The sequence below is a fragment of the Scyliorhinus canicula genome, chromosome 16, assembly GCF_902713615.1.
Source record: "Scyliorhinus canicula chromosome 16, sScyCan1.1, whole genome shotgun sequence".
NCBI classification, from domain to species: domain Eukaryota; kingdom Metazoa; phylum Chordata; class Chondrichthyes; order Carcharhiniformes; family Scyliorhinidae; genus Scyliorhinus; species Scyliorhinus canicula.
This window is the reverse complement of record NC_052161.1, coordinates 68543985-68571088: the sequence shown is the minus strand read 5'-3', so window position 1 is coordinate 68571088 and position 27104 is coordinate 68543985. Positions and strand designations below refer to the sequence as shown.

Genomic DNA, 27104 nt, shown 5'->3' with positions numbered 1-27104 from the left:
TTCCATCACGGGGGTCTGTATGTAACTGGGTTATTTTCTGAGGGGGGGCTTTCTGTTTAATGCTGGTTCTGTGTCGTTTTCAGGGCGGGTGGGGTTCGGTGGATGGGCTCGAGGCGGGGGGGTAGACTTGCAGTGTGGGGAGCTGATGGTGGGAAGGGAGCTGGGGCCCCGCGAGGGGCTTGGGCCGACAATGGGAGCTTCTTTAGAGGAGGCGGGGTCGGGCAGGTGGAAAGCGCGGGCTTTTTCCCGCGCTGAGGGTTGATGGGGGTGGGGTCGGAGCTGAAAAGCGCGGGCTTTTTTCCCGCGTGAGAGCGAGAGGGGGAGGAGGAGAGCCTGCTGGTGGGCACTGGGGAGGAGGGGTAGCCCCACGCTGGGAGGGGTCAGAGGAATGGCGTGAGTTGCTGGGGTCAGCAGGAGTCAGCTGGCTTACGGGAGTACTATGGAGGGAGTAACGCGGCTAGGGGGGGTCCTAGCTTGGGGGGTGGGGGGGGGGTACCAGGTTGCTGCTGGAATGGCCAGGAAGGAGCTGGAGTATGCAGGGGGGGTTGAGATGGGGGTTTGCCGCCGTGGGGAACGGGCCGAGCGGGGGGCGCGGGCCAGTGGCGGGCAGATGAAGGGTTATGGCTAGTCGGCAGGGGAGGGGGACAGGGAGCCCCCTGATCCGGCTGATAACCTGGAATGTGAGGGGACTGAATGGGCCGGTCAAACGGGCCCGTGTGTTTATGCACCTGAAGGGGCTGAAGGCGGACGTGGCCATGCTTCAGGAGACGCACCTGAAGGTGGCGGACCAGGTTAGACTGAGGAAGGGATGGGTAGGCCAAGTGTTTCATTCAGGGCTGGATGCAAACAATCGGGGGGTGGCGATCTTGGTGGGAAAGAGGGTGTCGTTTGAGGCGTCAAATGTGCTGGCGGACAGCGGCGGGAGGTATGTGATGGTGAGCGGCAAACTGCAGGGGGAGCGGGTGGTGCTGGTTACCGTATACGCCCCAAACTGGGACGATGTGGGTTTTATGCGGCGCATGTTGGGCCGCATTCCAGATCTGGAGACGGGGGGGGGCCTGATAATGGGGGGGGACTTCAATACAGTGCTGGATCCCCCATTGGATCGATCCAGGTCCAGGACGGGTAGGAGGCCAGCGGCGGCTAAGGTGTTGAGGGGGTTTATGGACCAGATGGGAGGGGTGGATCCTTGGAGGTTTGCGAGGCCGAGGGCCAGGGAGTTTTCATTCTTCTCCCATGTGCATAAGGCCTATTCCTGGATCGATGTTTTTATTATGAGCAGGGGGCTGATTTCAAGGGTGGAGGATGCCGAATATTCGGCGATAGTCATTTCGGATCATGCCCCGCACTGGGTGGACCTCGAGCTGGGGGAGGAGAGAGACCAGCGCCCGCTCTGGCGCTTGGAGGTGGGACTGCTGGCAGATGAGGAGGTGGGCGGGCGGGTTCGAGGATGTATCAAGAGGTACCTGGAGGCCTATGATAATGGGGAGGTCCGAGTGGGGACGGTTTGGGAGGCATTGAAGACGGTGGTTAGAGGGGAGTTGATCTCCATCCGAGCCCATAGGGAGAGAAGAGAGCAGAGAGAGAGGGAGAGGCTGGTGGGGAGTTGGTGAGGGTTGATAGGAGATACGCGGAGGCTCCGGAGGAGGGATTGCTGGGGGAGCGTCGTAGTCTTCAGGCCAAGTTAGACTTACTGACCACCAGAAAGGCGGAAGCTCAGTGGAGGAAGGCACAGGGAGCGGTGTATGAATATGGGGAGAAGGCAAGTAGGATACTGGCGCATCAGCTCTGGAAGCGGGATGCGGCCAGGGAGATTGGTGGAGATAAGGATAGGGGTGGGAATGTGGTGCGAAAGTGGGTAGACATCAATCGGGTCTTTAGGGACTTTTACGGGGAATTGTATCGGTCTGAACCCTCCGCTGGGGAGGGGGGGGGGGGTGGGGAATGGGGCACTCCTTGGTCCGGCTGAGATTCCCGAAGGTGGAGGAGGGGCAGGTGGAGGGACTGGGGGCGCCGGTTGAGCTGGAGGAGCTGGTCAAAGGGATAGGGAGCATGCAGCCGGGGAAGGCGCCGGGGCCGGATGGGTTCCCGGTCGAATTCTATAAAATTTATGCAGACCTGCTGGGCCCCCTGTTGGTTAGGATCTTTAACGAGGCAAGGGAGGGCGGTGCTTTGCCCCCGACGATGTCTTGGGCACTGATTTCCTTGATCCTTAAGCGGGACAAGGACTCCCTGCAGTGTGGATCATACAGGCCGATCTCGCTGTTAAATGTAGACGCCAAGCTTTTGGCGAAGATCTTGGCCACAAGGATAGAGGACTGTGTGCCGTGGGTCATCCACGAGGATCAGACGGGGTTCGTGAAGGGAAGGCAGCTGAACACCAACATACGGAGGCTCTTGAATGTCATTATGATGCCGGCGGTAGCGGGGGAAGCGGAGATAGTGGTTGGGCGCGGAGAAGGCCTTTGATAGGGTTGAGTGGGGGTACTTGTGGGAGGTGCTGGAAAGGTTTGGGTTTGGGGAGGGGTTTGTCAGATGGGTGAGGTTGTTATATGAGGCCCCGATGGCGAGCGTGGCCACGAATAGGAGGAGATCGGAGTACTTTTGGTTATACCGAGGGACGAGACAGGGGTGTCCCTTGTCCCCCTTGCTCTTTGCGTTGGCAATCAAACCCCTGGCCATGGCGTTGAGGGAGTCGAGGAATTGGAGGGGTCTGGTGCGGGGTGGGGAGGAGCACCAAGTGTCACTATACGCAGATGAGTTGTTGCTATATGTGGCGGACCCAGTGGGGGGAATGACGGAGGTGAAGATTCTCAGGGAATTTGTGGACTTCTCAGGGTACAAGCTCAACCTGGGTAAGAGTGAGCTGTTCGTCGTGCACCCGGGGGATCAGGAGGAGGGGATTGGTAGGCTCCCACTAAAAAGGGCGGAGAGGAGCTTTAGGTACCTGGGAGTCCACGTGGCCAGGAGCAGGGGGGCCCTACACAAACTTAACCTTACAAGGCTGGTGGAGCAAATGGAGGAGGAGTCTAAAAGATGGGACATGTTGCCGCTGTCGCTGGCGGGCAGGGTGCAGTTGGTTAAGATGACAGTGCTCCCAAGGTTTTTGTTCCTGTTCCAGTGCCTCCCCATCCTTATCTTGAAGACCTTTTATAGGAGGGTCAACAGGAGTATTACGGGATTTGTATGGGCGCACGGGATCCCGAGGGTGAGAAGGGTGTTTTTGGAACGGGGCAGGGATAGGGGGGGGGGCTGGCGCTGCCCAACCTCTGTGGGTACTATTGGGCTGCCAACGCAGCGATGGTGCGTAAGTGGGTAATGGACGGGGAAGGGGCAGCATGGAAGAGGATGGAGATGGCGTCCTGTGTGGACACGAGCCTGGAGGCGCTGGTAACGGCGCTGTTGCCGCTTCCTCCAACGAGGTATACCACGAGCCCGGTGGTGGCAGCTACCCTCAAAATTTGGGGGCAATGGAGACGGCACGGGGGTAGGTGGGGGTCTCGATAGGGTCCCCGATACGGGGGAACCACCGGTTTGTTCCAGGGAGAATCGATGGCGGGTTCCTGAGTTGGCATAGGGCAGGTGTTAGGAGGTTGAGGGACCTGTTTGTAGACGGGAAGTTTGCGTGCCTGGGTGAGTTAGAGGGGAGGTTCGGGCTCCCCCTGAGGAACATTTTTAGGTACATGCAGGTACATGAGGTTCCTCTGTTGCCCCCGCGTAGGGTCCAGGACAGGGTGCTCTGGGGGGTGTGGGTTGGAGAGGGGAGGATTTCGGACATGTTCCAAGTGATGCAGGAGGTAAACGAGGCCTTGGTGGAGGAGCTGAAGGGTAAATAGGAAGAGGAGCTGGGTGAGGAGATTGAGGAGGGGACGTGGGCGGATGCTCTGGAAAGAGTGAACTCCTCTTCTTGTGTGAGGCTTAGCCGCATACAGTTCAAGGTGCTACATAGGGCTCATATGACCGGGATGAGGATGAGTAGGTTCTTTGGGGGCGAAGACAGGTGTACTAGGTGCTCGGGGAGCCCAGCGAACCATGCCCATATGTTCTGGGCATGCCCAGCGCTGGGGGAATTTTGGAAAGGGGTAGCAAGGACGGTGTCGAGGGTGGTAGGATTCAGGGTCAAGCCAGACTGGTGACTCGCAATATTTGGGGTTGCAGTGGAGCCGGGAGTGCAGGAGGCGAAAGAGGCCGGTGTTCTGGCCTTTGCGTCCCTAGTAGCTCGCCGGAGGATTCTTCTTCAGTGGAAGGATGCGAGGCCCCCAAGCGTGGAGGCCTGGATCAATGATATGGCGGGGTTTATCAAATTGGAGAGGGTGAAATTTGCCCTGAGGGGATCAGTACAGGGATTTTTCAGGCGGTTCCTAGATTTCCTGGCAGAACTGTAGGGAAAAAGGCCAGCAACAGCAGCAGCCCGGGTGGGGGGGGAGTCGTTTCTGTGGGTTGGGTTGAAGGGATGTGTACATGTGTTCTTTGTTTCTGACGGGTGTTAATCTATTTCTTCTTTTTTGTATTTACCTGGGGGGGGGGGGGGGGGGGGGTTTGCTCGTTCTTATTTTTCTTAGTTGCTAATATTTTTTGTTAATATTTTCTGTTATTGATATTTTGTGAAAATCTGAATAAAAATTATTTTTTAAAAAAACACGGGATTAAACGCATTAACATCACAGAAAATACTTACAATTAACAGTTAAACAATTCTCAACACTGAAAAGAAACACTAACTTCTAACGGTTAAGTTCTCTGTCTCGAATTAAGAAAAGTACATCACAGGTCTAAACCCACTTCGAAATGTCGTCAGCAAGCATAGAGATACTTGCAGTCCTCTCGATCACGATTTCATGCAAGAGGCTGTTTGAAGAGAGAGAAACCCTTTCAGGCACCAGCTGCATGTTTTGCCGTCTTTTGGAGACTACTGCTTAACCTGAAAGCCTTTGGCAAAAGCTCCTGCTCAGCTCAAAGCTATCAGCAAAACTCCAAAACTAAACTGCCTGCTACAGACCTGGCTCCTCCCATTAATTACATCATCACTATTTCAATAACTATATTATGACCATCTTATTAAGGCTAATCACAACACTCAACTCTCTAAATGCCAGGAACCTTCTTTCTATCAACAAAATTCCATTAGCCCTATTTAGGGAAACAATATACATTGTTGGAATGAATGCTGATCTCATTTTTTTGAAATCTTAATTGCACCTTCTGCAGACACAAATTTTATCTGTATGTTAAACCAGGATTTTAATTTTTTTTACTGCAAAGCTCAATATGGGTGTTTGGTAACATTACTGCAACTGTATAAGAATTTTCAACATTCATTACACTGTGTATGCCCCCTGACTATTGTTGGTGTACATTCCCTGTCTATTATGCCTGGCTCTACCTGCAATCTGTGTACAATCCCTGTCTATTCTGTGATGTGCTATCCCCAGTCTGTGTATAGTCCCTGTCTATTGTGCATTGCTCTATCCCCAGTCTGTGTACACTCCCTGTCTATTCTGCGATGCTCTATCCCCAGTCTGTATACACTCCCTGTCTATTCTGCGATGCTCTATCCCCAGTTTGTGTACAGTCCCTGTCTATTGTGCATTGCTCTATCCCCAGTCAGTATACACTCCCTGTCTATTCTGCGATGCTGTATCCCCAGTCTGTATACACTCCCTGTCTATTCTGCGATGCTCTATCCCCAGTCTGTATACACTCCCTGTCTATTCTGCGATGCTGTATCCCCAGTCTGTATACACTCCCTGTCTATTCTGCGATGCTGTATCCCCAGTCTGTATACACTCCCTGTCTATTCTGTGATGCTCTATCCCCAGTCTGTGTACACTCCCTGTCAATTCTGCGATGCTCTATCCCCAGTCTGTATACACTCCCTGTCTATTCTGTGATGCTGTATCCCCAGTCTGTATACAGTCCTGTCTATTGTTATGACACCCTGGGCTATTGCCTGGAAAATTCCAGACCCTGGGGTCCAAACACAAGTGAATGAACCAATAATGTGTATATTTTGTCTTAGGTCTGTGACCCTTGATTTCTCCAATGACTTACAGGCATCAGATTTGTAAGTAAAACACAAAAGAACTATTTATTAATAATAAGAGAAGAGTTAAACATGTAATGGCAATAATAGAACGGTCTGCTAATCCACTCATTTTCAAATCCAGAGGCGTGACCAGTGGGCGTGTCATGGGCCGGGTGTCAGGAGGGTCGCGGATCCATGCGTCGCGGCGCTCCCGATCGTGGGGCCATGCGTCTCGGTGTTCCCGGTCACGAGACTATGCATCACGGTGTTGCAAAACGCGGGACCATGCGTCTCAGCGTTCCCGATCGCGGGGCCATGCGTCTCAGCATTCCCGATCGCGGGGCCATGCGTCTCAGCGTTCCCGATCGCGGGGCCATGCGATTCGGCATTCCCGATTGTGGGGCCATGCGTCTCAGCGTTCCCGATCGCGGGGCCATGCGTCTCAGCGTTCCCGATCACGGGGCCATGCGTCTCAGCGTTCCCGATCGCGGGGCCATGCGTCTCGGTGTTCCCGGTCACGAGACTATGCATCACGGTGTTGCAAAACGCGGGACCATGCGTCTCAGCGTTCCCGATCGCGGGGCCATGCGTCTCAGTGTTCCCGATCGCGGGGCCATGCGTCTCAGCGTTCCCGATCGCGGGGCCATGCGTCTCAGCGTTCCCGATCGCGGGGCCATGCGATTCGGCATTCCCGATCGCGGAGCCATGCGTCTCAGCATTCCCGATGGCGGGGCCATGCGTCTCGGCGTACCTGATCGCGGGACCATGCGTCTCGGCATTCCCGATTGTCGGGTCATGCGTCTCGGCGTTCCCGATTGTGGGGCCATGCGATTCGGCATTCCCGATTGTGGGGCCATGCGTCTCAGCGTTCCCGATCGCGGGGCCATGCGTCTCAGCGTTCCCGATCACGGGGCCATGCGTCTCAGCGTTCCCGATCGCGGGGCCATGCGTCTCGGTGTTCCCGGTCACGAGACTATGCATCACGGTGTTGCAAAACGCGGGACCATGCGTCTCAGCGTTCCCGATCGCGGGGCCATGCGTCTCAGCGTTCCCGATCGCGGGGCCATGCGTCTCAGCGTTCCCGATCGCGGGGCCATGCGTCTCAGCGTACCTGATCGCGGGGCCATGCGTCTCAGCGTTCCCGATCGCGGGGCCATGCGATTCGGCATTCCCGATTGTGGGGCCATGCGTCTCAGCGTTCCCGATCGCGGGGCCATGCGTCTCAGCGTTCCCGATCGCGGGGCCATGCGTCTCGGCGTACCTGATCGCGGGGCCATGCGTCTCGGCATTCCCGATTGTGGGGTCATGCGTCTCGGCGTTCCCGATTGTGGGGCCATGCGTCTCGGTGTTCCCGGTCACGAGACTATGCATCACGGTGTTGCAAAACGCGGGACCATGCGTCTCAGCGTTCCCGATCGCGGGGCCATGCGTCTCAGCATTCCCGATCGCGGGGCCATGTGTCTCGGCGTTCCCGATCGCGGGGCCATGCGTCTCAGTGTTCCCGATCGCGGGGCCATGCGTCTCAGCATTCCCGATCGCGGGGCCATGCGTCTCAGCGTTCCCGATCGCGGGGCCATGCGTCTCAGCGTTCCCGATCGCGGGGCCATGCGTCTCAGCGTTCCCGATCGCGGGGCCATGCGTCTCAGCGTTCCCGATCGCGGGGCCATGCGTCTCAGCGTTCCCGATCGCGGGGCCATGCGTCTCGGTGTTCCCGGTCACGGGGCCATGCGTCTCAGCGTTCCCGATCGCGGGGCCATGCGTCTCAGCGTTCCCGATCGCGGGGCCATGCGTCTCAGCGTTCCCGATCGCGGGGCCATGTGTCTCAGCGTTCCCGATCGCGGGGCCATGCGTCTCAGCGTTCCCGATCACGGGGCCATGCGTCTCAGCGTTCCCGATCGCGGGGCCATGCGTCTCAGCGTTCCCGATCGCGGGGCCATGCGTCTCGGTGTTCCCGGTCACGAGACTATGCATCACAGTGTTGCAAAACGCGGGACCATGCGTCTCAGCGTTCCCGATCGCGGGGCCATGCGTCTCGGCGTACCTGATCGCGGGACCATGCGTCTCGGCATTCCCGATTGTGGGGTCATGCGTCTCGGCGTTCCCGATTGTGGGGCCATGCGATTCGGCGTTCCCGATTGTGGGGCCATGCGTCTCAGCGTTCCCGATCGCGGGGCCATGCGTCTCAGCGTTCCCGATCACGGGGCCATGCGTCTCAGCGTTCCCGATCGCGGGGCCATGCGTCTCGGTGTTCCCGGTCACGAGACTATGCATCACGGTGTTGCAAAACGCGGGACCATGCGTCTCAGCGTTCCCGATCGCGGGGCCATGCGTCTCAGCGTTCCCGATCGCGGGGCCATGCGTCTCAGCGTTCCCGATCGCGGGGCCATGCGTCTCAGCGTTCCCGATTGTGGGGCCATGCGTCTCAGCGTTCCCGATCGCGGGGCCATGCGTCTCAGCGTTCCCGATCGCGGGGCCATGCGTCTCGGCGTACCTGATCGCGGGGCCATGCGTCTCGGCATTCCCGATTGTGGGGTCATGCGTCTCGGCGTTCCCGATTGTGGGGCCATGCGTCTCGGTGTTCCCGGTCACGAGACTATGCATCACGGTGTTGCAAAACGCGGGACCATGCGTCTCAGCGTTCCCGATCGCGGGGCCATGCGTCTCAGCATTCCCGATCGCGGGGCCATGCGTCTCGGTGTTCCCGGTCACGAGACTATGCATCACGGTGTTGCAAAACGCGGGACCATGCGTCTCAGCGTTCCCGATCGCGGGGCCATGCGTCTCAGCATTCCCGATCGCGGGGCCATGTGTCTCGGCGTTCCCGATCGCGGGGCCATGCGTCTCAGTGTTCCCGATCGCGGGGCCATGCGTCTCAGCATTCCCGATCGCGGGGCCATGCGTCTCAGCGTTCCCGATCGCGGGGCCATGCGTCTCAGCGTTCCCGATCGCGGGGCCATGCGTCTCAGCGTTCCCGATCACGGGGCCATGCGTCTCAGCGTTCCCGATCGCGGGGCCATGCGTCTCAGCGTTCCCGATCGCGGGGCCATGCGTCTCGGCGTTCCCGCTCACGGGGCCATGCGTCTCAGCGTTCCCGATCGCGGGGCCATGCGTCTCAGCGTTCCCGATCGCGGGGCCATGCGTCTCAGCGTTCCCGATCGCGGGGCCATGTGTCTCAGCGTTCCCGATCGCGGGGCCATGCGTCTCAGCGTTCCCGATCACGGGGCCATGCGTCTCAGCGTTCCCGATCGCGGGGCCATGCGTCTCAGCGTTCCCGATCGCGGGGCCATGCGTCTCGGTGTTCCCGGTCACGAGACTATGCATCACGGTGTTGCAAAACGCGGGACCATGCGTCTCAGCGTTCCCGATCGCGGGGCCATGCGTCTCAGTGTTCCCGATCGCGGGGCCATGCGTCTCAGCGTTCCCGATCGCGGGGCCATGCGTCTCAGCGTTCCCGATCGCGGGGCCATGCGATTCGGCATTCCCGATCGCGGAGCCATGCGTCTCAGCATTCCCGATCGCGGGGCCATGCGTCTCGGCGTACCTGATCGCGGGACCATGCGTCTCGGCATTCCCGATTGTGGGGTCATGCGTCTCGGCGTTCCCGATTGTGGGGCCATGCGATTCGGCATTCCCGATTGTGGGGCCATGCGTCTCAGCGTTCCCGATCGCGGGGCCATGCGTCTCAGCGTTCCCGATCACGGGGCCATGCGTCTCAGCGTTCCCGATCGCGGGGCCATGCGTCTCGGTGTTCCCGGTCACGAGACTATGCATCACGGTGTTGCAAAACGCGGGACCATGCGTCTCAGCGTTCCCGATCGCGGGGCCATGCGTCTCAGCGTTCCCGATCGCGGGGCCATGCGTCTCAGCGTTCCCGATCGCGGGGCCATGCGTCTCAGCGTACCTGATCGCGGGGCCATGCGTCTCAGCGTTCCCGATCGCGGGGCCATGCGATTCGGCATTCCCGATTGTGGGGCCATGCGTCTCAGCGTTCCCGATCGCGGGGCCATGCGTCTCAGAGTTCCCGATCGCGGGGCCATGCGTCTCGGCGTACCTGATCGCGGGGCCATGCGTCTCGGCATTCCTGATTGTGGGGTCATGCGTCTCGGCGTTCCCGATTGTGGGGCCATGCGTCTCGGTGTTCCCGGTCACGAGACTATGCATCACGGTGTTGCAAAACGCGGGACCATGCGTCTCAGCGTTCCCGATCGCGGGGCCATGCGTCTCAGCATTCCCGATCGCAGGGCCATGTGTCTCGGCGTTCCCGATCGCGGGGCCATGCGTCTCAGTGTTCCCGATCGCGGGGCCATGCGTCTCAGCATTCCCGATCGCGGGGCCATGCGTCTCAGCGTTCCCGATCGCGGGGCCATGCGTCTCAGCGTTCCCGATCGCGGGGCCATGCGTCTCAGCGTTCCCGATCACGGGGCCATGCGTCTCAGCGTTCCCGATCGCGGGGCCATGCGTCTCAGCGTTCCCGATCGCGGGGCCATGCGTCTCGGTGTTCCCGGTCACGGGGCCATGCGTCTCAGCGTTCCCGATCGCGGGGCCATGCGTCTCAGCGTTCCCGATCGCGGGGCCATGCGTCTCAGCGTTCCCGATCGCGGGGCCATGTGTCTCAGCGTTCCCGATCGCGGGGCCATGCGTCTCAGCGTTCCCGATCACGGGGCCATGCGTCTCAGCGTTCCCGATCGCGGGGCCATGCGTCTCAGCGTTCCCGATCGCGGGGCCATGCGTCTCGGTGTTCCCGGTCACGAGACTATGCATCACGGTGTTGCAAAACGCGGGACCATGCGTCTCAGCGTTCCCGATCGCGGGGCCATGCGTCTCGGCATACCTGATCGCGGGACCATGCGTCTCGGCATTCCCGATTGTGGGGTCATGCGTCTCGGCGTTCCCGATTGTGGGGCCATGCGATTCGGCATTCCCGATTGTGGGGCCATGCGTCTCAGCGTTCCCGATCGCGGGGCCATGCGTCTCAGCGTTCCCGATCACGGGGCCATGCGTCTCAGCGTTCCCGATCGCGGGGCCATGCGTCTCGGTGTTCCCGGTCACGAGACTATGCATCACGGTGTTGCAAAACGCGGGACCATGCGTCTCAGGGTTCCCGATCGCGGGGCCATGCGTCTCAGCGTTCCCGATCGCGGGGCCATGCGTCTCAGCGTTCCCGATCGCGGGGCCATGCGTCTCAGCGTACCTGATCGCGGGGCCATGCGTCTCAGCGTTCCCGATCGCGGGGCCATGCGATTCGGCATTCCCGATCGCGGGGCCATGCGTCTCAGCGTTCCCGATTGTGGGGCCATGCGTCTCAGCGTTCCCGATCGCGGGGCCATGCGTCTCAGCGTTCCCGATCGCGGGGCCATGCGTCTCGGCGTACCTGATCGCGGGGCCATGCGTCTCGGCATTCCCGATTGTGGGGTCATGCGTCTCGGCGTTCCCGATTGTGGGGCCATGCGTCTCGGTGTTCCCGGTCACGAGACTATGCATCACGGTGTTGCAAAACGCGGGACCATGCGTCTCAGCGTTCCCGATCGCGGGGCCATGCGTCTCAGCGTTCCCGATCGCGGGGCCATGCGTCTCGGTGTTCCCGGTCACGAGACTATGCATCACGGTGTTGCAAAACGCGGGACCATGCGTCTCAGCGTTCCCGATCGCGGGGCCATGCGTCTCAGCATTCCCGATCGCGGGGCCATGCGTCTCGGCGTTCCCGATCGCGGGGCCATGCGTCTCAGCGTTCCCGATCGCGGGGCCATGCGTCTCAGCATTCCCGATCGCGGGGCCATGCGTCTCAGCGTTCCCGATCGCGGGGCCATGCGTCTCAGCGTTCCCGATCGCGGGGCCATGCGTCTCAGCGTTCCCGATCACGGGGCCATGCGTCTCAGCGTTCCCGATCGCGGGGCCATGCGTCTCAGCGTTCCCGATCGCGGGGCCATGCGTCTCGGTGTTCCCGCTCACGGGGCCATGCGTCTCAGCGTTCCCGATCGCGGGGCCATGCGTCTCAGCGTTCCCGATCGCGGGGCCATGCGTCTCAGCGTTCCCGATCGCGGGGCCATGTGTCTCAGCGTTCCCGATCGCGGGGCCATGCGTCTCAGCGTTCCCGATCACGGGGCCATGCGTCTCAGCGTTCCCGATCGCGGGGCCATGCGTCTCAGCGTTCCCGATCGCGGGGCCATGCGTCTCGGTGTTCCCGGTCACGAGACTATGCATCACGGTGTTGCAAAACGCGGGACCATGCGTCTCAGCGTTCCCGATCGCGGGGCCATGCGTCTCAGCGTTCCCGATCGCGGGGCCATGCGTCTCAGCGTTCCCGATCGCGGGGCCATGCGTCTCAGCGTTCCCGATCGCGGGGCCATGCGTCTCAGCGTTCCCGATCGCGGGGCCATGCGTCTCAGCGTTCCCGATCGCGGGGCCATGCGTCTCGGTGTTCCCGGTCACGGGGCCATGCGTCTCAGCGTTCCCGATCGCGGGGCCATGCGTCTCAGCGTTCCCGATCGCGGGGCCATGTGTCTCAGCGTTCCCGATCGCGGGGCCATGTGTCTCAGCGTTCCCGATCGCGGGGCCATGCGTCTCAGCGTTCCCGATCACGGGGCCATGCGTCTCAGCGTTCCCGATCGCGGGGCCATGCGTCTCAGCGTTCCCGATCGCGGGGCCATGCGTCTCGGTGTTCCCGGTCACGAGACTATGCATCACGGTGTTGCAAAACGCGGGACCATGCGTCTCAGCGTTCCCGATCGCGGGGCCATGCGTCTCGGCGTACCTGATCGCGGGACCATGCGTCTCGGCATTCCCGATTGTGGGGTCATGCGTCTCGGCGTTCCCGATTGTGGGGCCATGCGATTCGGCATTCCCGATTGTGGGGCCATGCGTCTCAGCGTTCCCGATCGCGGGGCCATGCGTCTCAGCGTTCCCGATCGCGGGGCCATGCGTCTCAGCGTTCCCGATCGCGGGGCCATGCGTCTCGGTGTTCCCGGTCACGAGACTATGCATCACGGTGTTGCAAAACGCGGGACCATGCGTCTCAGCGTTCCCGATCGCGGGGCCATGCGTCTCAGCGTTCCCGATCGCGGGGCCATGCGTCTCAGCGTTCCCGATCGCGGGGCCATGCGTCTCAGCGTACCTGATCGCGGGGCCATGCGTCTCAGCGTTCCCGATCGCGGGGCCATGCGATTCGGCATTCCCGATCGCGGGGCCATGCGTCTCAGCGTTCCCGATTGTGGGGCCATGCGTCTCAGCGTTCCCGATCGCGGGGCCATGCGTCTCAGCGTTCCCGATCGCGGGGCCATGCGTCTCGGCGTACCTGATCGCGGGGCCATGCGTCTCGGCATTCCCGATTGTGGGGTCATGCGTCTCGGCGTTCCCGATTGTGGGTCCATGCGTCTCGGTGTTCCCGGTCACGAGACTATGCATCACGGTGTTGCAAAACGCGGGACCATGCGTCTCAGCGTTCCCGATCGCGGGGCCATGCGTCTCAGCATTCCCGATCGCGGGGCCATGCGTCTCGGTGTTCCCGGTCACGAGACTATGCATCACGGTGTTGCAAAACGCGGGACCATGCGTCTCAGCGTTCCCGATCGCGGGGCCATGCGTCTCAGCATTCCCGATCGCGGGGCCATGTGTCTCGGCGTTCCCGATCGCGGGGCCATGCGTCTCAGTGTTCCCGATCGCGGGGCCATGCGTCTCAGCATTCCCGATCGCGGGGCCATGCGTCTCAGCGTTCCCGATCGCGGGGCCATGCGTCTCAGCGTTCCCGATCGCGGGGCCATGCGTCTCAGCGTTCCCGATCACGGGGCCATGCGTCTCAGCGTTCCCGATCGCGGGGCCATGCGTCTCAGCGTTCCCGATCGCGGGGCCATGCGTCTCGGTGTTCCCGCTCACGGGGCCATGCGTCTCAGCGTTCCCGATCGCGGGGCCATGCGTCTCAGCGTTCCCGATCGCGGGGCCATGCGTCTCAGCGTTCCCGATCGCGGGGCCATGTGTCTCAGCGTTCCCGATCGCGGGGCCATGCGTCTCAGCGTTCCCGATCACGGGGCCATGCGTCTCAGCGTTCCCGATCGCGGGGCCATGCGTCTCAGCGTTCCCGATCGCGGGGCCATGCGTCTCGGTGTTCCCGGTCACGAGACTATGCATCACGGTGTTGCAAAACGCGGGACCATGCGTCTCAGCGTTCCCGATCGCGGGGCCATGCGTCTCAGCGTTCCCGATCGCGGGGCCATGCGTCTCAGCGTTCCCGATCGCGGGGCCATGCGTCTCAGCGTTCCCGATCGCGGGGCCATGCGTCTCAGCGTTCCCGATCGCGGGGCCATGCGTCTCAGCGTTCCCGATCGCGGGGCCATGCGTCTCAGCGTACCTGATCGCGGGGCCATGCGTCTCAGCGTTCCCGATCGCGGGGCCATGCGTCTCAGCGTTCCCGATCGCGGGGCCATGCGTCTCAGCGTTCCCGATCACGGGGCCATGCGTCTCAGCGTACCTGATCGCGGGGCCATGCGTCTCAGCGTTCCCGATTGCGGGGCCATGTGTCTCAGCGTTCCCGATCGCGGGGCCATGCGATTCGGCATTCCCGATTGTGGGGCCATGCGTCTCGGCGTTCCCGATCGCGGGGCCATGCGTCTCAGTGTTCCCGATCGCGGGGCCATGTGTCTCAGCGTTCCCGATCGCGGGGCCATGCGATTCGGCATTCCCGATTGTGGGGCCATGCGTCTCAGCGTTCCCGATCGCGGGGCCATGCGTCTCAGCGTTCCCGATCGCGGGGCCATGCGTCTCGGCGTACCTGATCGCGGGACCATGCGTCTCGGCATTCCCGATTGTGGGGTCATGCGTCTCGGCGTTCCCGATTGTGGGGCCATGCGATTCGGCATTCCCGATTGTGGGGCCATGCGTCTCAGCGTTCCCGATCGTGGGACCATGCGTCTCAGTGTTCCCGATCGCGGGGCCATACGTCTCAGCATTCCCGATCGCGGGGCCATGCGTCTCGGCGTACCTGATCGCGGGACCATGCGTCTCGGCGTTCCCGATCGCGGGGCCATGCGTCTCAGTGTTCCCGATTGTGGGGCCATGCGATTCGGCATTCCCGATTGTGGGGCCATGCGTCGCCACATTCCCGATTGTGGGAAGTAGTGCCCGACAGTGCAACCGGCTTTTAAAAATGCCGGGCGCGACTGTCTTTCAGAATCCTGGCCGTTTTGCGCATGCGTTCCCCCTCAGCAGTGTGCAAATCTGGAGCCCAGTGGGGCAGAAGTCCTCCTCCTGACATCAGTGCGCTGACCTGGGAGTACTTTTTAAAGAAATTGCTGAAGTCTTCCCGACTGGAGCGATGATAGAGAGCAGGTCACGCTGACGTCACGTGTTCTGGGTGGGAGAGAGATTCCTCCATTTTATAGCTACCAGCAGTGCTGGTGTGAACTCCAGAGCCTCTGGTAAACAACCCATGAAGAAGAAGCTGAAAACAGAACCAAAGCGGCATAAAGATGATGACCTGAGGTGTGGGTTATTCATTATTAATTGTGTTGAAAGCCGCTGGTTGGATTTCTTTGGAAGGTTGAAAGGGAACCTGATCGAGGTATGTAAAAAGTACTGAAAGTGATTCATAAAGTAAACATAGACCCTTGTGGGGCAATCTAGAACAAGAGGTCACAGATATAGTTTGAGAGGGGGTAGATTTAGAACTGAGATGAGGATGAACTACTTCTCGCAGAGCGTGTTGAATTTGGGGAACATGCTGCCCCATAGTGTGGTGGAGTCTGAGTCATTAAATGTTTTCAAGAAGGCAGACATATTTCTGATTCTAAAAACAGTTTAAAGGGATACGTTGATCAGGAAGAGATCAGGCATAATCTGATGAATGGCGGAGCAGGCTCGAAGGGACTGAATTGCCTACTTCTGCTCCTAATTCCTATGTTCCTAAAACACAAAAAAACGATTTATTCATAATAAGAGTTAAACGTGTAATAGCAATAATAGAATCTCCACCAGATTGACTCGCAGTCTCACTGAGACTATCTTAGAATTCTGTGCCTGAGAATTTAAAAGAGGTTTTTCCATCCACTCTGCCTCTTGAACGATTGTCTGGCCTTTGTGCAGATTTTCTGGCTGCAGGGTAGAGAGAAAAGAAAAGGCTTTTCTTCCAGACCTTTGGAGGCCTCAGGAGAGTGCTATCAGCCCTGTACATTCCTCAGCCTTTAAAACAGAGGTTAGGCTTTCCAGACCTGGCCACAGAGGCTGCTTGCAGTCTTTTTAGCAAAAGTTAAACACCAGCCTTAGCTGATAGAGAGAGTCCCCACCTGCTCCCTCCTGGGCTTAAACAGAACTGAATGAAGTTGGAGTGTGCTCCCTTTCTTCCAGAATCTTCTGAATTTCCCCACCAATTAACAGCAAAAACCCACACAAGTCCTGGGAGTTTAGAAGCGGTGCTTGGCTACTGGCCAAGTCCATCAAAAAGGTGTCATCACTGGACTATGTCACATAGCACACTGCACTGAGGGGAGTCCTCGGACCAGTTCAAATAGCACTTTGTACCGGGGGTGTTTCCGTTTAAAAGCAAGGTCTGCAGAATTGTGGAATCCAGCATAACACAACATAAAGGGGATGACACAGGAAAGCCAGATTTAAATGGGGAAAGCAAGGTTTAAACACAATGTCCTTATACTATGCGCCGTCATTATACACTCCCTGTCCATTTGCATTGCTCAATCCCCAGATTGTGAAACCTCCCTGTCTATCATGCATTGCTCCACCCTGTTTCTGTGTACACTCCTTGTCTATTGTGCATTACACTATCCACAATCTGTGTACACTCCCTGTGCACTGTGGGTTATGCTTTCCTCAGTCGGTGCACACTCCTTGTCTGTTGTACATTGCTCTATTGTTACGCCACTCTGGGCAAGTGCGTGGCCAATTCCAGCCCCACGTGCCTTTGGAAGTCTTTGGCCCGAAAGGGTAATAGGACAGACATGAGAATGGTCAGTGCTGGGTGCAAGTTCCAGAGGAGTAGTTAGCTAGCAGACTCCATGATAATGTGCTCTGTATCAGTTTGCTATCTTACCACACAAGACTCAAAAAAAGGTTCTGGTTTGGACAAGTCGAAGTGTTTGGTGAGTTCCTTCGTGAAGTACAAAGGACCAAACACAACATGGTACCACGAGTGCTGAAAATCTAAAGATAGCGACGGCAGTGATAACATTAGGCATTCGGCTGGAATACTGGTCTGGCGACCCAACTTGTAAGAAAAAGCTGAAGCTCAAGATGGACGGACTGAGTGTCCCTCACCAGCTTCAGATGTCCGGTAATGTAGGTGAGAATTGGCAGCTGTTCAAACAGCTGTTCAAACTTTGTGTTGCGGCTGTCGGCCTACAGGCCCAACCTGATGAAAGGCGAATCGCGTTGCTGCTAACAGTGGACGGTTCACAAGCGATTGAACTGTATGACTCGTTTGAGTTTGATAATGAGGAGGATCACAAGAAATTTGATGAAGTGATGAAGCACTTTGTTCCCCTAAGAAGAATGAAACGTTTGAGCGCTATGTGTTCCGTATGTGTACCCAGAGACCTCGCGAATCATTTGACAGTTTTGTCACGGATTTGAGGCTGAAGACCCAGTCATGCAATTTCAATTGCCTGAAATCTTTGTTAATTCATGACCAAATTATCTTTGGTTTACCAGATGATAAGCTTGGGGCGATATTTTTGCGGGAGGAAGATTTGGTGCAGGAAAAGGCAGTGATGACTTGCCAGGCGAGTGAGATTGCTGCACAAAGAATAAGCGCACTCTGCTCAAAGCATTTTAGCGGCAACATGGAAGAAGAAAGGGGAAGCACGGTGTCGCAGTGGTTTGCACTGTTGCCTCACGCCGCCGAGGTCCCAGGTTCGATCCCGGCTCTGCGTCACTGTGCGTGTGAAGTTTACACATTCTCTCCGTGTTTGTGTGGGTTTCGCTCTCACAACACAAAAAGATGTGTAGGGTAGGTGGATTGGCCACACTAAAATTGCCCCTTCATTGGAAAAAATGTATTGGGCACTCTAAATTTATAAAAAAAGCATGGAAGAAGAAGCCAGCACCAATAGTGCTGTGATGCACATCATGAAGAAACGTGGTCTCAGTGCGGGCAGCCATTTTAAGCGGCCGACAGGAGCTGCCACGGCCCCCTTGTGCCAAAATTGTGTCACTCGACATGCCTCACAACAATGTCGGGCCTTTGGAAAAGTTGTTTCCAGGTGCAGCCGTATTGGCACTTTGCAATACAATGTTTTACGCGTTCCACCATACATCATGCACGAGCGGTGCATGCAGTAGTTGAGATAAACACGGAAGAACAGTTTTTCATTGATCTCATTGCGGCGAGAAAGTAGAAAAATCTCAGAAAGGTGAAAACAAAATCGTAACACAGAATGAAGATAATAAGAACACTCGGAAAACCTTTTACGTCAGTACTCCAATTGAACCTAATGCATTCATTCATTGTGACTTTGACTCTAAAACGACAGCCAACCTCGTGAGTCGACATGCTTTGCAAAAGTTAAACGTGCAGCGGGACTTTGCTGATCGGCAAGGGCTGATGATAGACTTCGGAGCAAGAACTTTGGAGATCTTTGATGTTTGCGAACTAGTGCTCTCAATGGCAGTCATTAAGCACAAACTACCCTTTCACATTGTAGACATGGATGTGGACTCAGTACTTGGGATATAATGCGAATCCCTGAATCTACTCGAGCGGCTAAATATCCTAGAAGATAGCTGGCGAACGATGAATCACAACAAAGCATTATGGTATGTATGGTGTATGAGAACGTCGAAGAAATCCAAGTGGAGGACGACAAACCAAAAGGACGGAACTGCCAGTGAGCATTCCGCAATTCTGGTTAACAGTCTTGGAGAATGTGCACAGGCTCAATGGCATGGTACGAGAACACGACAAAACCGTATTAAAGCATCTGCAAGATATGAGTATTAAATGGACAGAGCAGGGGAAGCCGTGGAGCTTCACTCTGGAGTTTACGTTCGGGCCTAATGAGTATTTCACGAGTGAGGTGATCACTAAAGTGTATCTGTTGGGCTCACGGCCACTGAAATAATTCTTTGCTGAACCACAAATCATAGGCTCCAGAGGCTGCACAATCGACAGGAGGGAGGGAAAAAATGTTATAGTAAGAACACTTCCAAAGTACAGGGGTCGGAGCACTCCAAGAACAGCGACAAGAACCACATCAAATGAATCGTTCTTCGACTTCTTCAGTTCCACTGAAGTCCCACAGGATGGGATCTTAAGCCAAGCTTTGGCAACTAAACATAAGACTGATTTTGAACTTGGTGCTCTATTTCAAAAACAAATAATTCCCTATGCAAAGTTAGATTTTTCAGGTGAAAAGACTGTTGATGATGCTGAATCCGATGCTGATTACTATGAACATCTGCTTGAAGTTATCGACGATGATATAGAAAGTGATGACATGGAAGGTGAGACGGTGATGAACACTATACATCTTTTCTCCAGCAGGACGAATGATGCTCCAGCAGCACGGCTCCGGTGGTCTGCAAGCAATGACGCAGTGGTCACGGGGGACGCTCAGACAACGCTGGACTCTGTGGAGAGAGGGAGTTTGGAGATGGCGTACGTAGAAATTGAAGCTGCTGATACAACCGAAGATCAGCTGTTGATTGAACCAGAGGTGCAAAAAGTCATCCCAATCTTGGAAAAACTGGCCTGTGGTGACCCATTACAAGTCCTTGAAACAGCTCCAGTAGTTTACTCCCAAGCAATCGACAACACCAACGACGAATGGGAAGACATAGATGAAGATGCTGAATATAGCGACATGGAGATTGCAATAGTAGGCAACTCGGACACTGACTCTGAGGACGACCTAATGACTATCTCATTATGCACTCCACAAACCACTTGCACATTTGTAAGTTTGATCACAGACCCTGTGCCTGGATCAGCTCAGCCAGAAAGCATAGTCATCTCCAGTCACGGATGCTTCAGCACGCCTAGAAGACGTGAAACTGACAACCCCAGTTCCATCCTTCATGCCGGCACTAGAAACCGAGGTGAACCAGCATGTCGATGAGGCTGTAGAAGTGGACATGGTTACACCACCCAGAGATGATGCAATGCCTAAACCTTTGCAAATAACTCAACACACGACAGCCAGTGCCACGCCAGAGGCTGCTACAAAGACAAATAACAAAACCAAGCAACACACCAAAATACATCACTGTATCCTAAAAAGTTAAAAGAAAAAAGATGAGAATACTGGAGGAACTACCTCATCCCACCAGCCAACCTGCAAGGCAACCAGTCGCCTGTTCGGGTATACAGAGGGAGAATTCAGAATGTCCAATTCACCTCACAGCACGTCTTTCGGGATTTGTGGGAGGAAACCGGAGCACCTGGAAGAAACTCATGTAGTCATGGGGAGAGCGTACAGTCTCTGCACAGACAGTGACCCAAGCCGGGAATCGAACTGGGGACCCTGGAGCTGTGAAGCAACAGTGCTACCCACTGTGGCTTACAGCAGGTAACAGTCTTTCTTGCAAAGTCATTCATTCAGGTTCCCTGCACGCCAGAAAACACAGTAACTACAGGCAGAAGCTTTCTGGAGAGAAGGTTTATTTCTCATCAAACTGGGCCTTCAGCTTGAGGTACACATTCAGGCCGACATCTTTATGTAGACACTTTATTTCACATCAAACTTGGCTTACAGCTTGTGGTTTGACCTCAGGTCTTTGCAGTCTCAAGACTTGCTGGAGAGAGAGTCTGCCCCCACAGTAGCCTTCCGGACAGAATTAGTTGGATCTTTTTGGAATGTGTGGTCTTAAGTAGGATGCTCTTTCCAAGGGCAGGTGCAGACTCAATGGGCCGAATGCCCTCGTTCTGCACTGTAAATTCTACAATTCTATGACCTATACACCATCCCCAGTCTGTACATACATTGTCTATTGTACATTGCTCAATCTGCAGTCTGTATACACACTCTGCATTATGTACATTACTCTGTCCCCATTCTGTATACACATCCTGTATCTGCGCTATAGCTCCATTCCTGCCTGTGCACACACCCTGCATATTTTGCATTGCTCCATCCCAGTCTGTATAAATTCCCTGTCAATTGTGCATTGCTCTATACCAGTCTGTGTACACTCACTGTCTATTGTGCATTGCTCTATCCCCAGTCTGTGTACACTCCCTCTCAATTGTGCATTGCTCTATCCCAGTCTGTATACACTCCGTCTATTGTGCATTGCTCTATCCCCAGTCTGTGTACACTCCCTGTCCATTGTGCATTGCTCTATCCCCAGTCTGTGTACACACCTTGTCCATTGTGCATTGCTCTCTCCCAGTCTGTGTACACTCCCTGTCTATTGTGCATTGCTCTATCCCCAGTCTGTATACACTCCCTGTCTATTGTGCATTGCTCTATCCCAGTCTGTATACTCTGTCTATTGTGCATTGCTCTATCCCCAGTCTGTCTACACTCCCTGTCTATTGTGCATTGCTCTATCCCCAGTCTGTATACACTCCTTGTCTATTGTGCATTGCTCTATCCCCAGTCTGTGTACACTCCCTGTTTACTGTGCATTGCTCTATCCCAGTCTGTGTACACTCCCTGTCTATTGTGCATTGCTCTATCCCAGTCTGTAGACACTCCCTGTCTATTGTGCATTGCTCTATCCCCAGTCTGTGTACACTCCCTGTCAATTGTGCATTGCTCTATCCCAGTCTGTAGACACTCCCTGTCTATTGTGCATTGCTCTACCCCCAGTCTGTGTCCACTCCCTGTCAACTGTGCATTGCTCTATCCCCAGTCTATGTACACCCCTTGTCTATTGCTCTCTCCCAGTCTGTGTACACTCGTCTATTGTGCATTGCTCTATCCCCAGTCTGTGTACACTCCCTGAATATTGTGCATTGCTCTATCCCCAGTCTGTGTACACTCACTGTCTATTGTGCATTGCTCTATCCCAGTCTGTATACACTCCCTGTCTATTGTGCATTGCTCTATCCCCAGTCTGTGTACACTCCCTGTCTGTTGTGCATTGTTCTATCCCCAGTCTGTGTACACTCCCTGTCTATTGTGCATTGCTCTATCCCCAGTCTGTGTACACTCCCTGTCTATTGTGGATTGCTCTATCCCAGTCTGTGTACACTCCCTGTCTATTGTGCGTTGCTCTAGCCCCAGTCTGTGTACACTCCCTGTCTATTGTGCATTGCTCTATCCCCAGTCTGTGTACACTCCATGTCAATTGTGCATTGCTCTATCCCCAGTCTGTGTACACACCTTGTCTATTGTGCATGCTCTATCTCAGTCTATGTACTTGCTGCGTGTTGCCGTCAGTTCCGGCCTGTCAGGGACACGGAAGCGGGCCTGTGGGGAGTGGGCGGCCACCATCAGTGTGTGTCTCTCGGAGGCTCATTCATGGATTTGAGGCGGTGGCGGCGGCCCTGCGCTCCCGGCCTGTCCCGGAGAGACAGGGCTGTGGGCGGCTAGGATCCCCGCTCCGTGCCGGCGATGGAGAGCGGCCTGAGCTCGGCTGGCCCGGCCCCCAGCCTGGGCCTCGGTCTGGGTCTGGGCCTCGGGCTCCACCGCTTCCCGAACGGCTGCACCCCCCTCAGTCACCAGGTGGCCGGACACAAGTACGGGAAATCCGAGCTGGGTGAGTGCGGGGCCTGGGGGAGGGTCCGACTGTCCCACTCCACCCTCACCCTCCACCCTCACCCTCCACTCTCAGAACCCTCACCCCCAGAACCCTCACCCTCAGAATCCTCACCCCTCCACCCTCAGAATCCTCACCCCTCCACCCTCAGAATCCTCACCCCTCCACCCTGAGAATCCTCACCCCTCCATCCTCAGAATCCTCACCCCTCCACCCTCAGAATCCTCACCCCTCCACCCTCAGAATCCTCACCCTCCACCCTCAGAATCCTCACCCTCCACCCTCAAAATCTTCACCCCTCCACCCTCACAACCCTCAGCCCCTCCACCCTCACAACCCTCAGCCCCTCCACCCTCACAACACTCAGCCCCTTCACCCTCACAACCATCAGCCCCTCCACCCTCACAGCCCTCAGCCCCTCCACCCTCACAGCCCTCAGTACCCTCCACCCTCACAACCCTCACAACCCTCCACCCTCACAACCCTCCACCCTCACAACCCTCCACCCTCACAACCCTCCACCCTCACAACCCTCCACCCTCACAACCCTCAGTACCCTCACAACCCTCAGCCCCTCCACCCTTACAACCCTCAGCCCCTCCACCCTTACAACCCTCAGCCCCTCCACCCTCACAACCCTCAGCCCCTCCACCCTCACAACCCTCAGCCCCTCCACCCTCACAACCCTCAGCCCCTCCACCCTCACAACCCTCAGCCCCTCCACCCTCACAACCCTCAGCCCCTCCACCCTCACAGCCCTCAGCCCCTCCACCCTCACAACCCTCAGCCCCTCCACCCTCACAACCCTCAGCCCCTCCACCCTCACAACCCTCAGCCCCTCCACCCTCACAACCCTCAGCCCCTCCACCCTCACAACCCTCAGCCCCTCCACCCTCACAACCCTCAGCCCCTCCACCCTCAACCCTCAGCCCATCCACCCTCACAACCCTCACAACCCTCAGCCCCTTCACCCTCACAACACTCAGCCCCTTCACCCTCACAACCATCAGCCCCTCCACCCTCACAGCCCTCAGCCCCTCCACCCTCACAGCCCTCAGTACCCTCCACCCTCACAACCCTCACAACCCTCCACCCTCACAACCCTCCACCCTCACAACCCTCCACCCTCACAACCCTCCACCCTCACAACCCTCCACCCTCACAACCCTCCACCCTCACAACCCTCCACCCTCACAACCCTCCACCCTCACAACCCTCCACCCTAACAACCCTCCACCCTCACAACCCTCCACCCTCACAACCCTCAGTACCCTCACAACCCTCAGCCCCTCCACCCTCACAACCCTCAGCCCCTCCACCCTCACAACCCTCAGCCCCTCCACCCTCACAACCCTCAGCCCCTCCACCCTCACAACCCTCAGCCCCTCCACCCTCACAACCCTCAGCCCCTCCACCCTCACAACCCTCAGCCCCTCCACCCTCACAACCCTCAGCCCCTCCACCCTCACAACCCTCAGCCCCTCCACCCTCACAACCCTCAGCCCCTCCACCCTCACAACCCTCAGCCCCTCCACCCTCACAACCCTCAGCCCCTCCACCCTCACAACCCTCAGCCCCTCCACCCTCACAACCCTCTGCCCCTCCACCCTCACAACCCTCTGCCCTCACAAGGCGCCCCCTCTGCCCTCACAAGGCGCCCCCTCTGCCCTCACAAGGCGCCCCCTCTGCCCTCACAAGGCGCCCCCTCTGCCCTCACAAGGCGCCCCCTCTGCCCTCACAAGGCGCCCCCTCTGCCCTCACAAGGCGCCCCCTCTGCCCTCACAAGGCGCCCCCTCTGCCCTCACAAGGCGCCCCCTCTGCCCTCACAAGGCGCCCCCTCTGCCCTCACAAGGCGCCCCCTCTGCCCTCACAAGGCGCCCCCTCTGCCTCACAAGGCCCCCCTCTGCCCTCACAAGCCGCCCCCTCTGCCCTCACAAGGCGCCCCCTCTGCCCTCACAAGGCGCCCCCTCTGCCCTCACAAGGCGCCCCCTCTGCCCTCACAAGGCGCCCCTCTGCCCTCACAAGGCGCCCCCTCTGCCCTCACAAGGCGCCCCCTCTGCCTCACAAGGCGCCCCCTCTGCCCTCACAAGGCGCCCCCTCTGCCCTCACAAGGCGCCCCCTCTGCCCTCACAAGGCGCCCCCTCTGCCCTCACAAGGCGCCCCCTCTGCCCTCACAAGGCGCCCCCTCTGCCCTCACAAGGCGCCCCCTCTGCCCCCACAAGGCGCCCCCCCTGCCCCCACAAGGCGCCCCCCCTGCCCCCACAAGGCGCCCCCCCTGCCCCCACAAGGCGCCCCCCCTGCCCCCACAAGGCGCCCCCACAAGGCGCCCCCCTGCCCCCACAAGGCGCCCCCCCTGCCCCCACAAGGCGCCCCCCCTGCCCCCACAAGGCGCCCCCCCTGCCCCCACAAGGCGCCCCCCCCTGCCCCCACAAGGCGCCCCCCCCTCCCCCCACAAGGCGCCCCCCCTGCCCCCACAAGGCGCCCCCCCTGCCCCCACAAGGCGCCCCCCCTGCCCCCACAAGGCGCCCCCCCCTGCCCCCACAAGGCGCCCCCCCTGCCCCCACAAGGCGCCCCCCCTGCCCCCACAAGGCGCCCCCCCTGCCCCCACAAGGAGCCCCCCCTGCCCCCACAAGGCGCCCCCCCTGCCCCCACAAGGCGCCCCCCCTGCCCCCACAAGGCGCCCCCCCTGCCCCCACAAGGCGCCCCCCCTGCCCCCACAAGGCGCCCCCCCCTGCCCCCACAAGGCGCCCCCCTGCCCCCACAAGGCGCCCCCCCTGCCCCCACAAGGCGCCCCCCCTGCCCCCACAAGGCGCCCCCCCTGCCCCCACAAGGCGCCCCCCCTGCCCCCACAAGGCGCCCCCCCTGCCCCCACAAGGCGCCCCCCCTGCCCCACAAGGCGCCCCCCCCTGCCCCCACAAGGCGCCCCCCCTGCCCCCACAAGGCGCCCCCCCTGCCCCCACAAGGCGCCCCCCCCTGTCCCCACAAGGCGCCCCCCCTGCCCCCACAAGGCGCCCCCCCTGCCCCCACAAGGCGGCCCCCCCTGCCCCCACAAGGCGCCCCCCCTGCCCCCACTACCCGCCCCCCCTGCCCCCACTACCCGCCCCCCCTGCCCCCACTACCCGTCCCCCCTGCCCCCACTACCCGTCCCCCCTGCCCCCACTACCCGCCCCCCCTGCCCCCACTACCCGCCCCCCCCTTGCCCCACTACCCGCCCCCCCCCTGCCCCCACTACCCGCCCCCCCTGCCCCCACTACCCGCCCCCCCCGCCCCCACTACCCGCCCCCGCCGCCCCCACTACCCGCCCCCGCCGCCCCCACTACCCGCCCCCGCCGCCCCCACTACCCGCCCCCGCCGCCCTCACTACCCGCCCCCGCCGCCCTCCCTACCCGCCCCCGCCGCCCTCACTAACCCGCCCCCGCCGCCCCTCACTACCCGCCCCCGCCGCCCTCACTACCCGCCCCCGCCGCCCTCACTACCCGCACCCCGCCGCCCTCACTACCCGCCCACCGCCGCCCTCACTACCCGCCCCCGCCGCCCTCACTACCAGCCCCCGCCGCCCTCACTACCCGCCCCCGCCGCCCTCACTACCCGCCCCCGCCGCCCTCACTACCCGCCCCCGCCGCCCTCACTACCCGCCCCCGCCGCCCTCACTACCCGCCCCCGCCGCCCTCACTACCCGCCCCCCGCCGCCCTCACTACCCGCCCCCCGCCGCCCTCACTACCCGCCCCCGCCGCCCTCACTACCCGCCCCCGCCGCCCTCACTACCCGCCCCCGCCGCCCTCACTACCCGCCCCCGCCGCCCTCACTACCCGCCCCCGCCGCCCTCACTACCCGCCCCCGCCGCCCTCACTACCCGCCCCCCCCCCCCCCGCCCCTCACTACCCGCCCCCGCCGCCCTCACTACCCGCCCCCGCCGCCCTCACTACCCGCCCCCGCCGCCCTCACTACCCGCCCCCGCCGCCCTCACTACCCGCCCCCGCCGCCCTCACTACCACTCCACTCCACTCTTAGCACCCTCCCTGCACCCTCGGCCAGCCCCCTTCACTCCTCCATCCACTCTCCCTCCAACCAGACCACACCGTTTGCCAGCCCTTTGGCCACCCCTGTCGCCAGCCCTTTGCCCGCCCGTCGCCAGCCCTTTGCCCGCCCCTGTCGCCAGCCCTTTGCCCGCCCCTGTCGCCAGCCCTTTGCCCGCCCCTGTCGCCAGCCCTTTGCCCGCCCCTGTCGCCAGCCCTTTGCCCGCCCCTGTCGCCAGCCCTTTGCCCGCCCCTGTCGCCAGCCCTTTGCCCGCCCCTGTCGCCAGCCCTTTGCCCGCCCCTGTCGCCAGCCCTTTGCCCGCCCCTGTCGCCAGCCCTTTGCCCGCCCCTGTCGCCAGCCCTTTGCCCGCCCCTGTCGCCAGCCCTTTGCCCGCCCCTGTCGCCAGCCCTTTGCCCGCCC

At 59.3% G+C, this 27104-nt stretch overlaps 1 protein-coding gene across 1 annotated transcript in view; it reads left to right on the top strand.

Moving 5' to 3' along the window:
* The first annotated feature begins 22374 nt into the window (after positions 1–22374).
* Positions 22375–27104, top strand: part of ipmkb (inositol polyphosphate multikinase b) — a 106502-nt gene continuing 101772 nt past the window's right edge. The window contains exon 1 of the mRNA XM_038822022.1: positions 22375–22666. Within this exon, the coding sequence (XP_038677950.1) occupies positions 22522–22666 (145 nt within the window). The 5' untranslated portion in view covers positions 22375–22521. The remainder of the gene's footprint in view (positions 22667–27104) is intronic.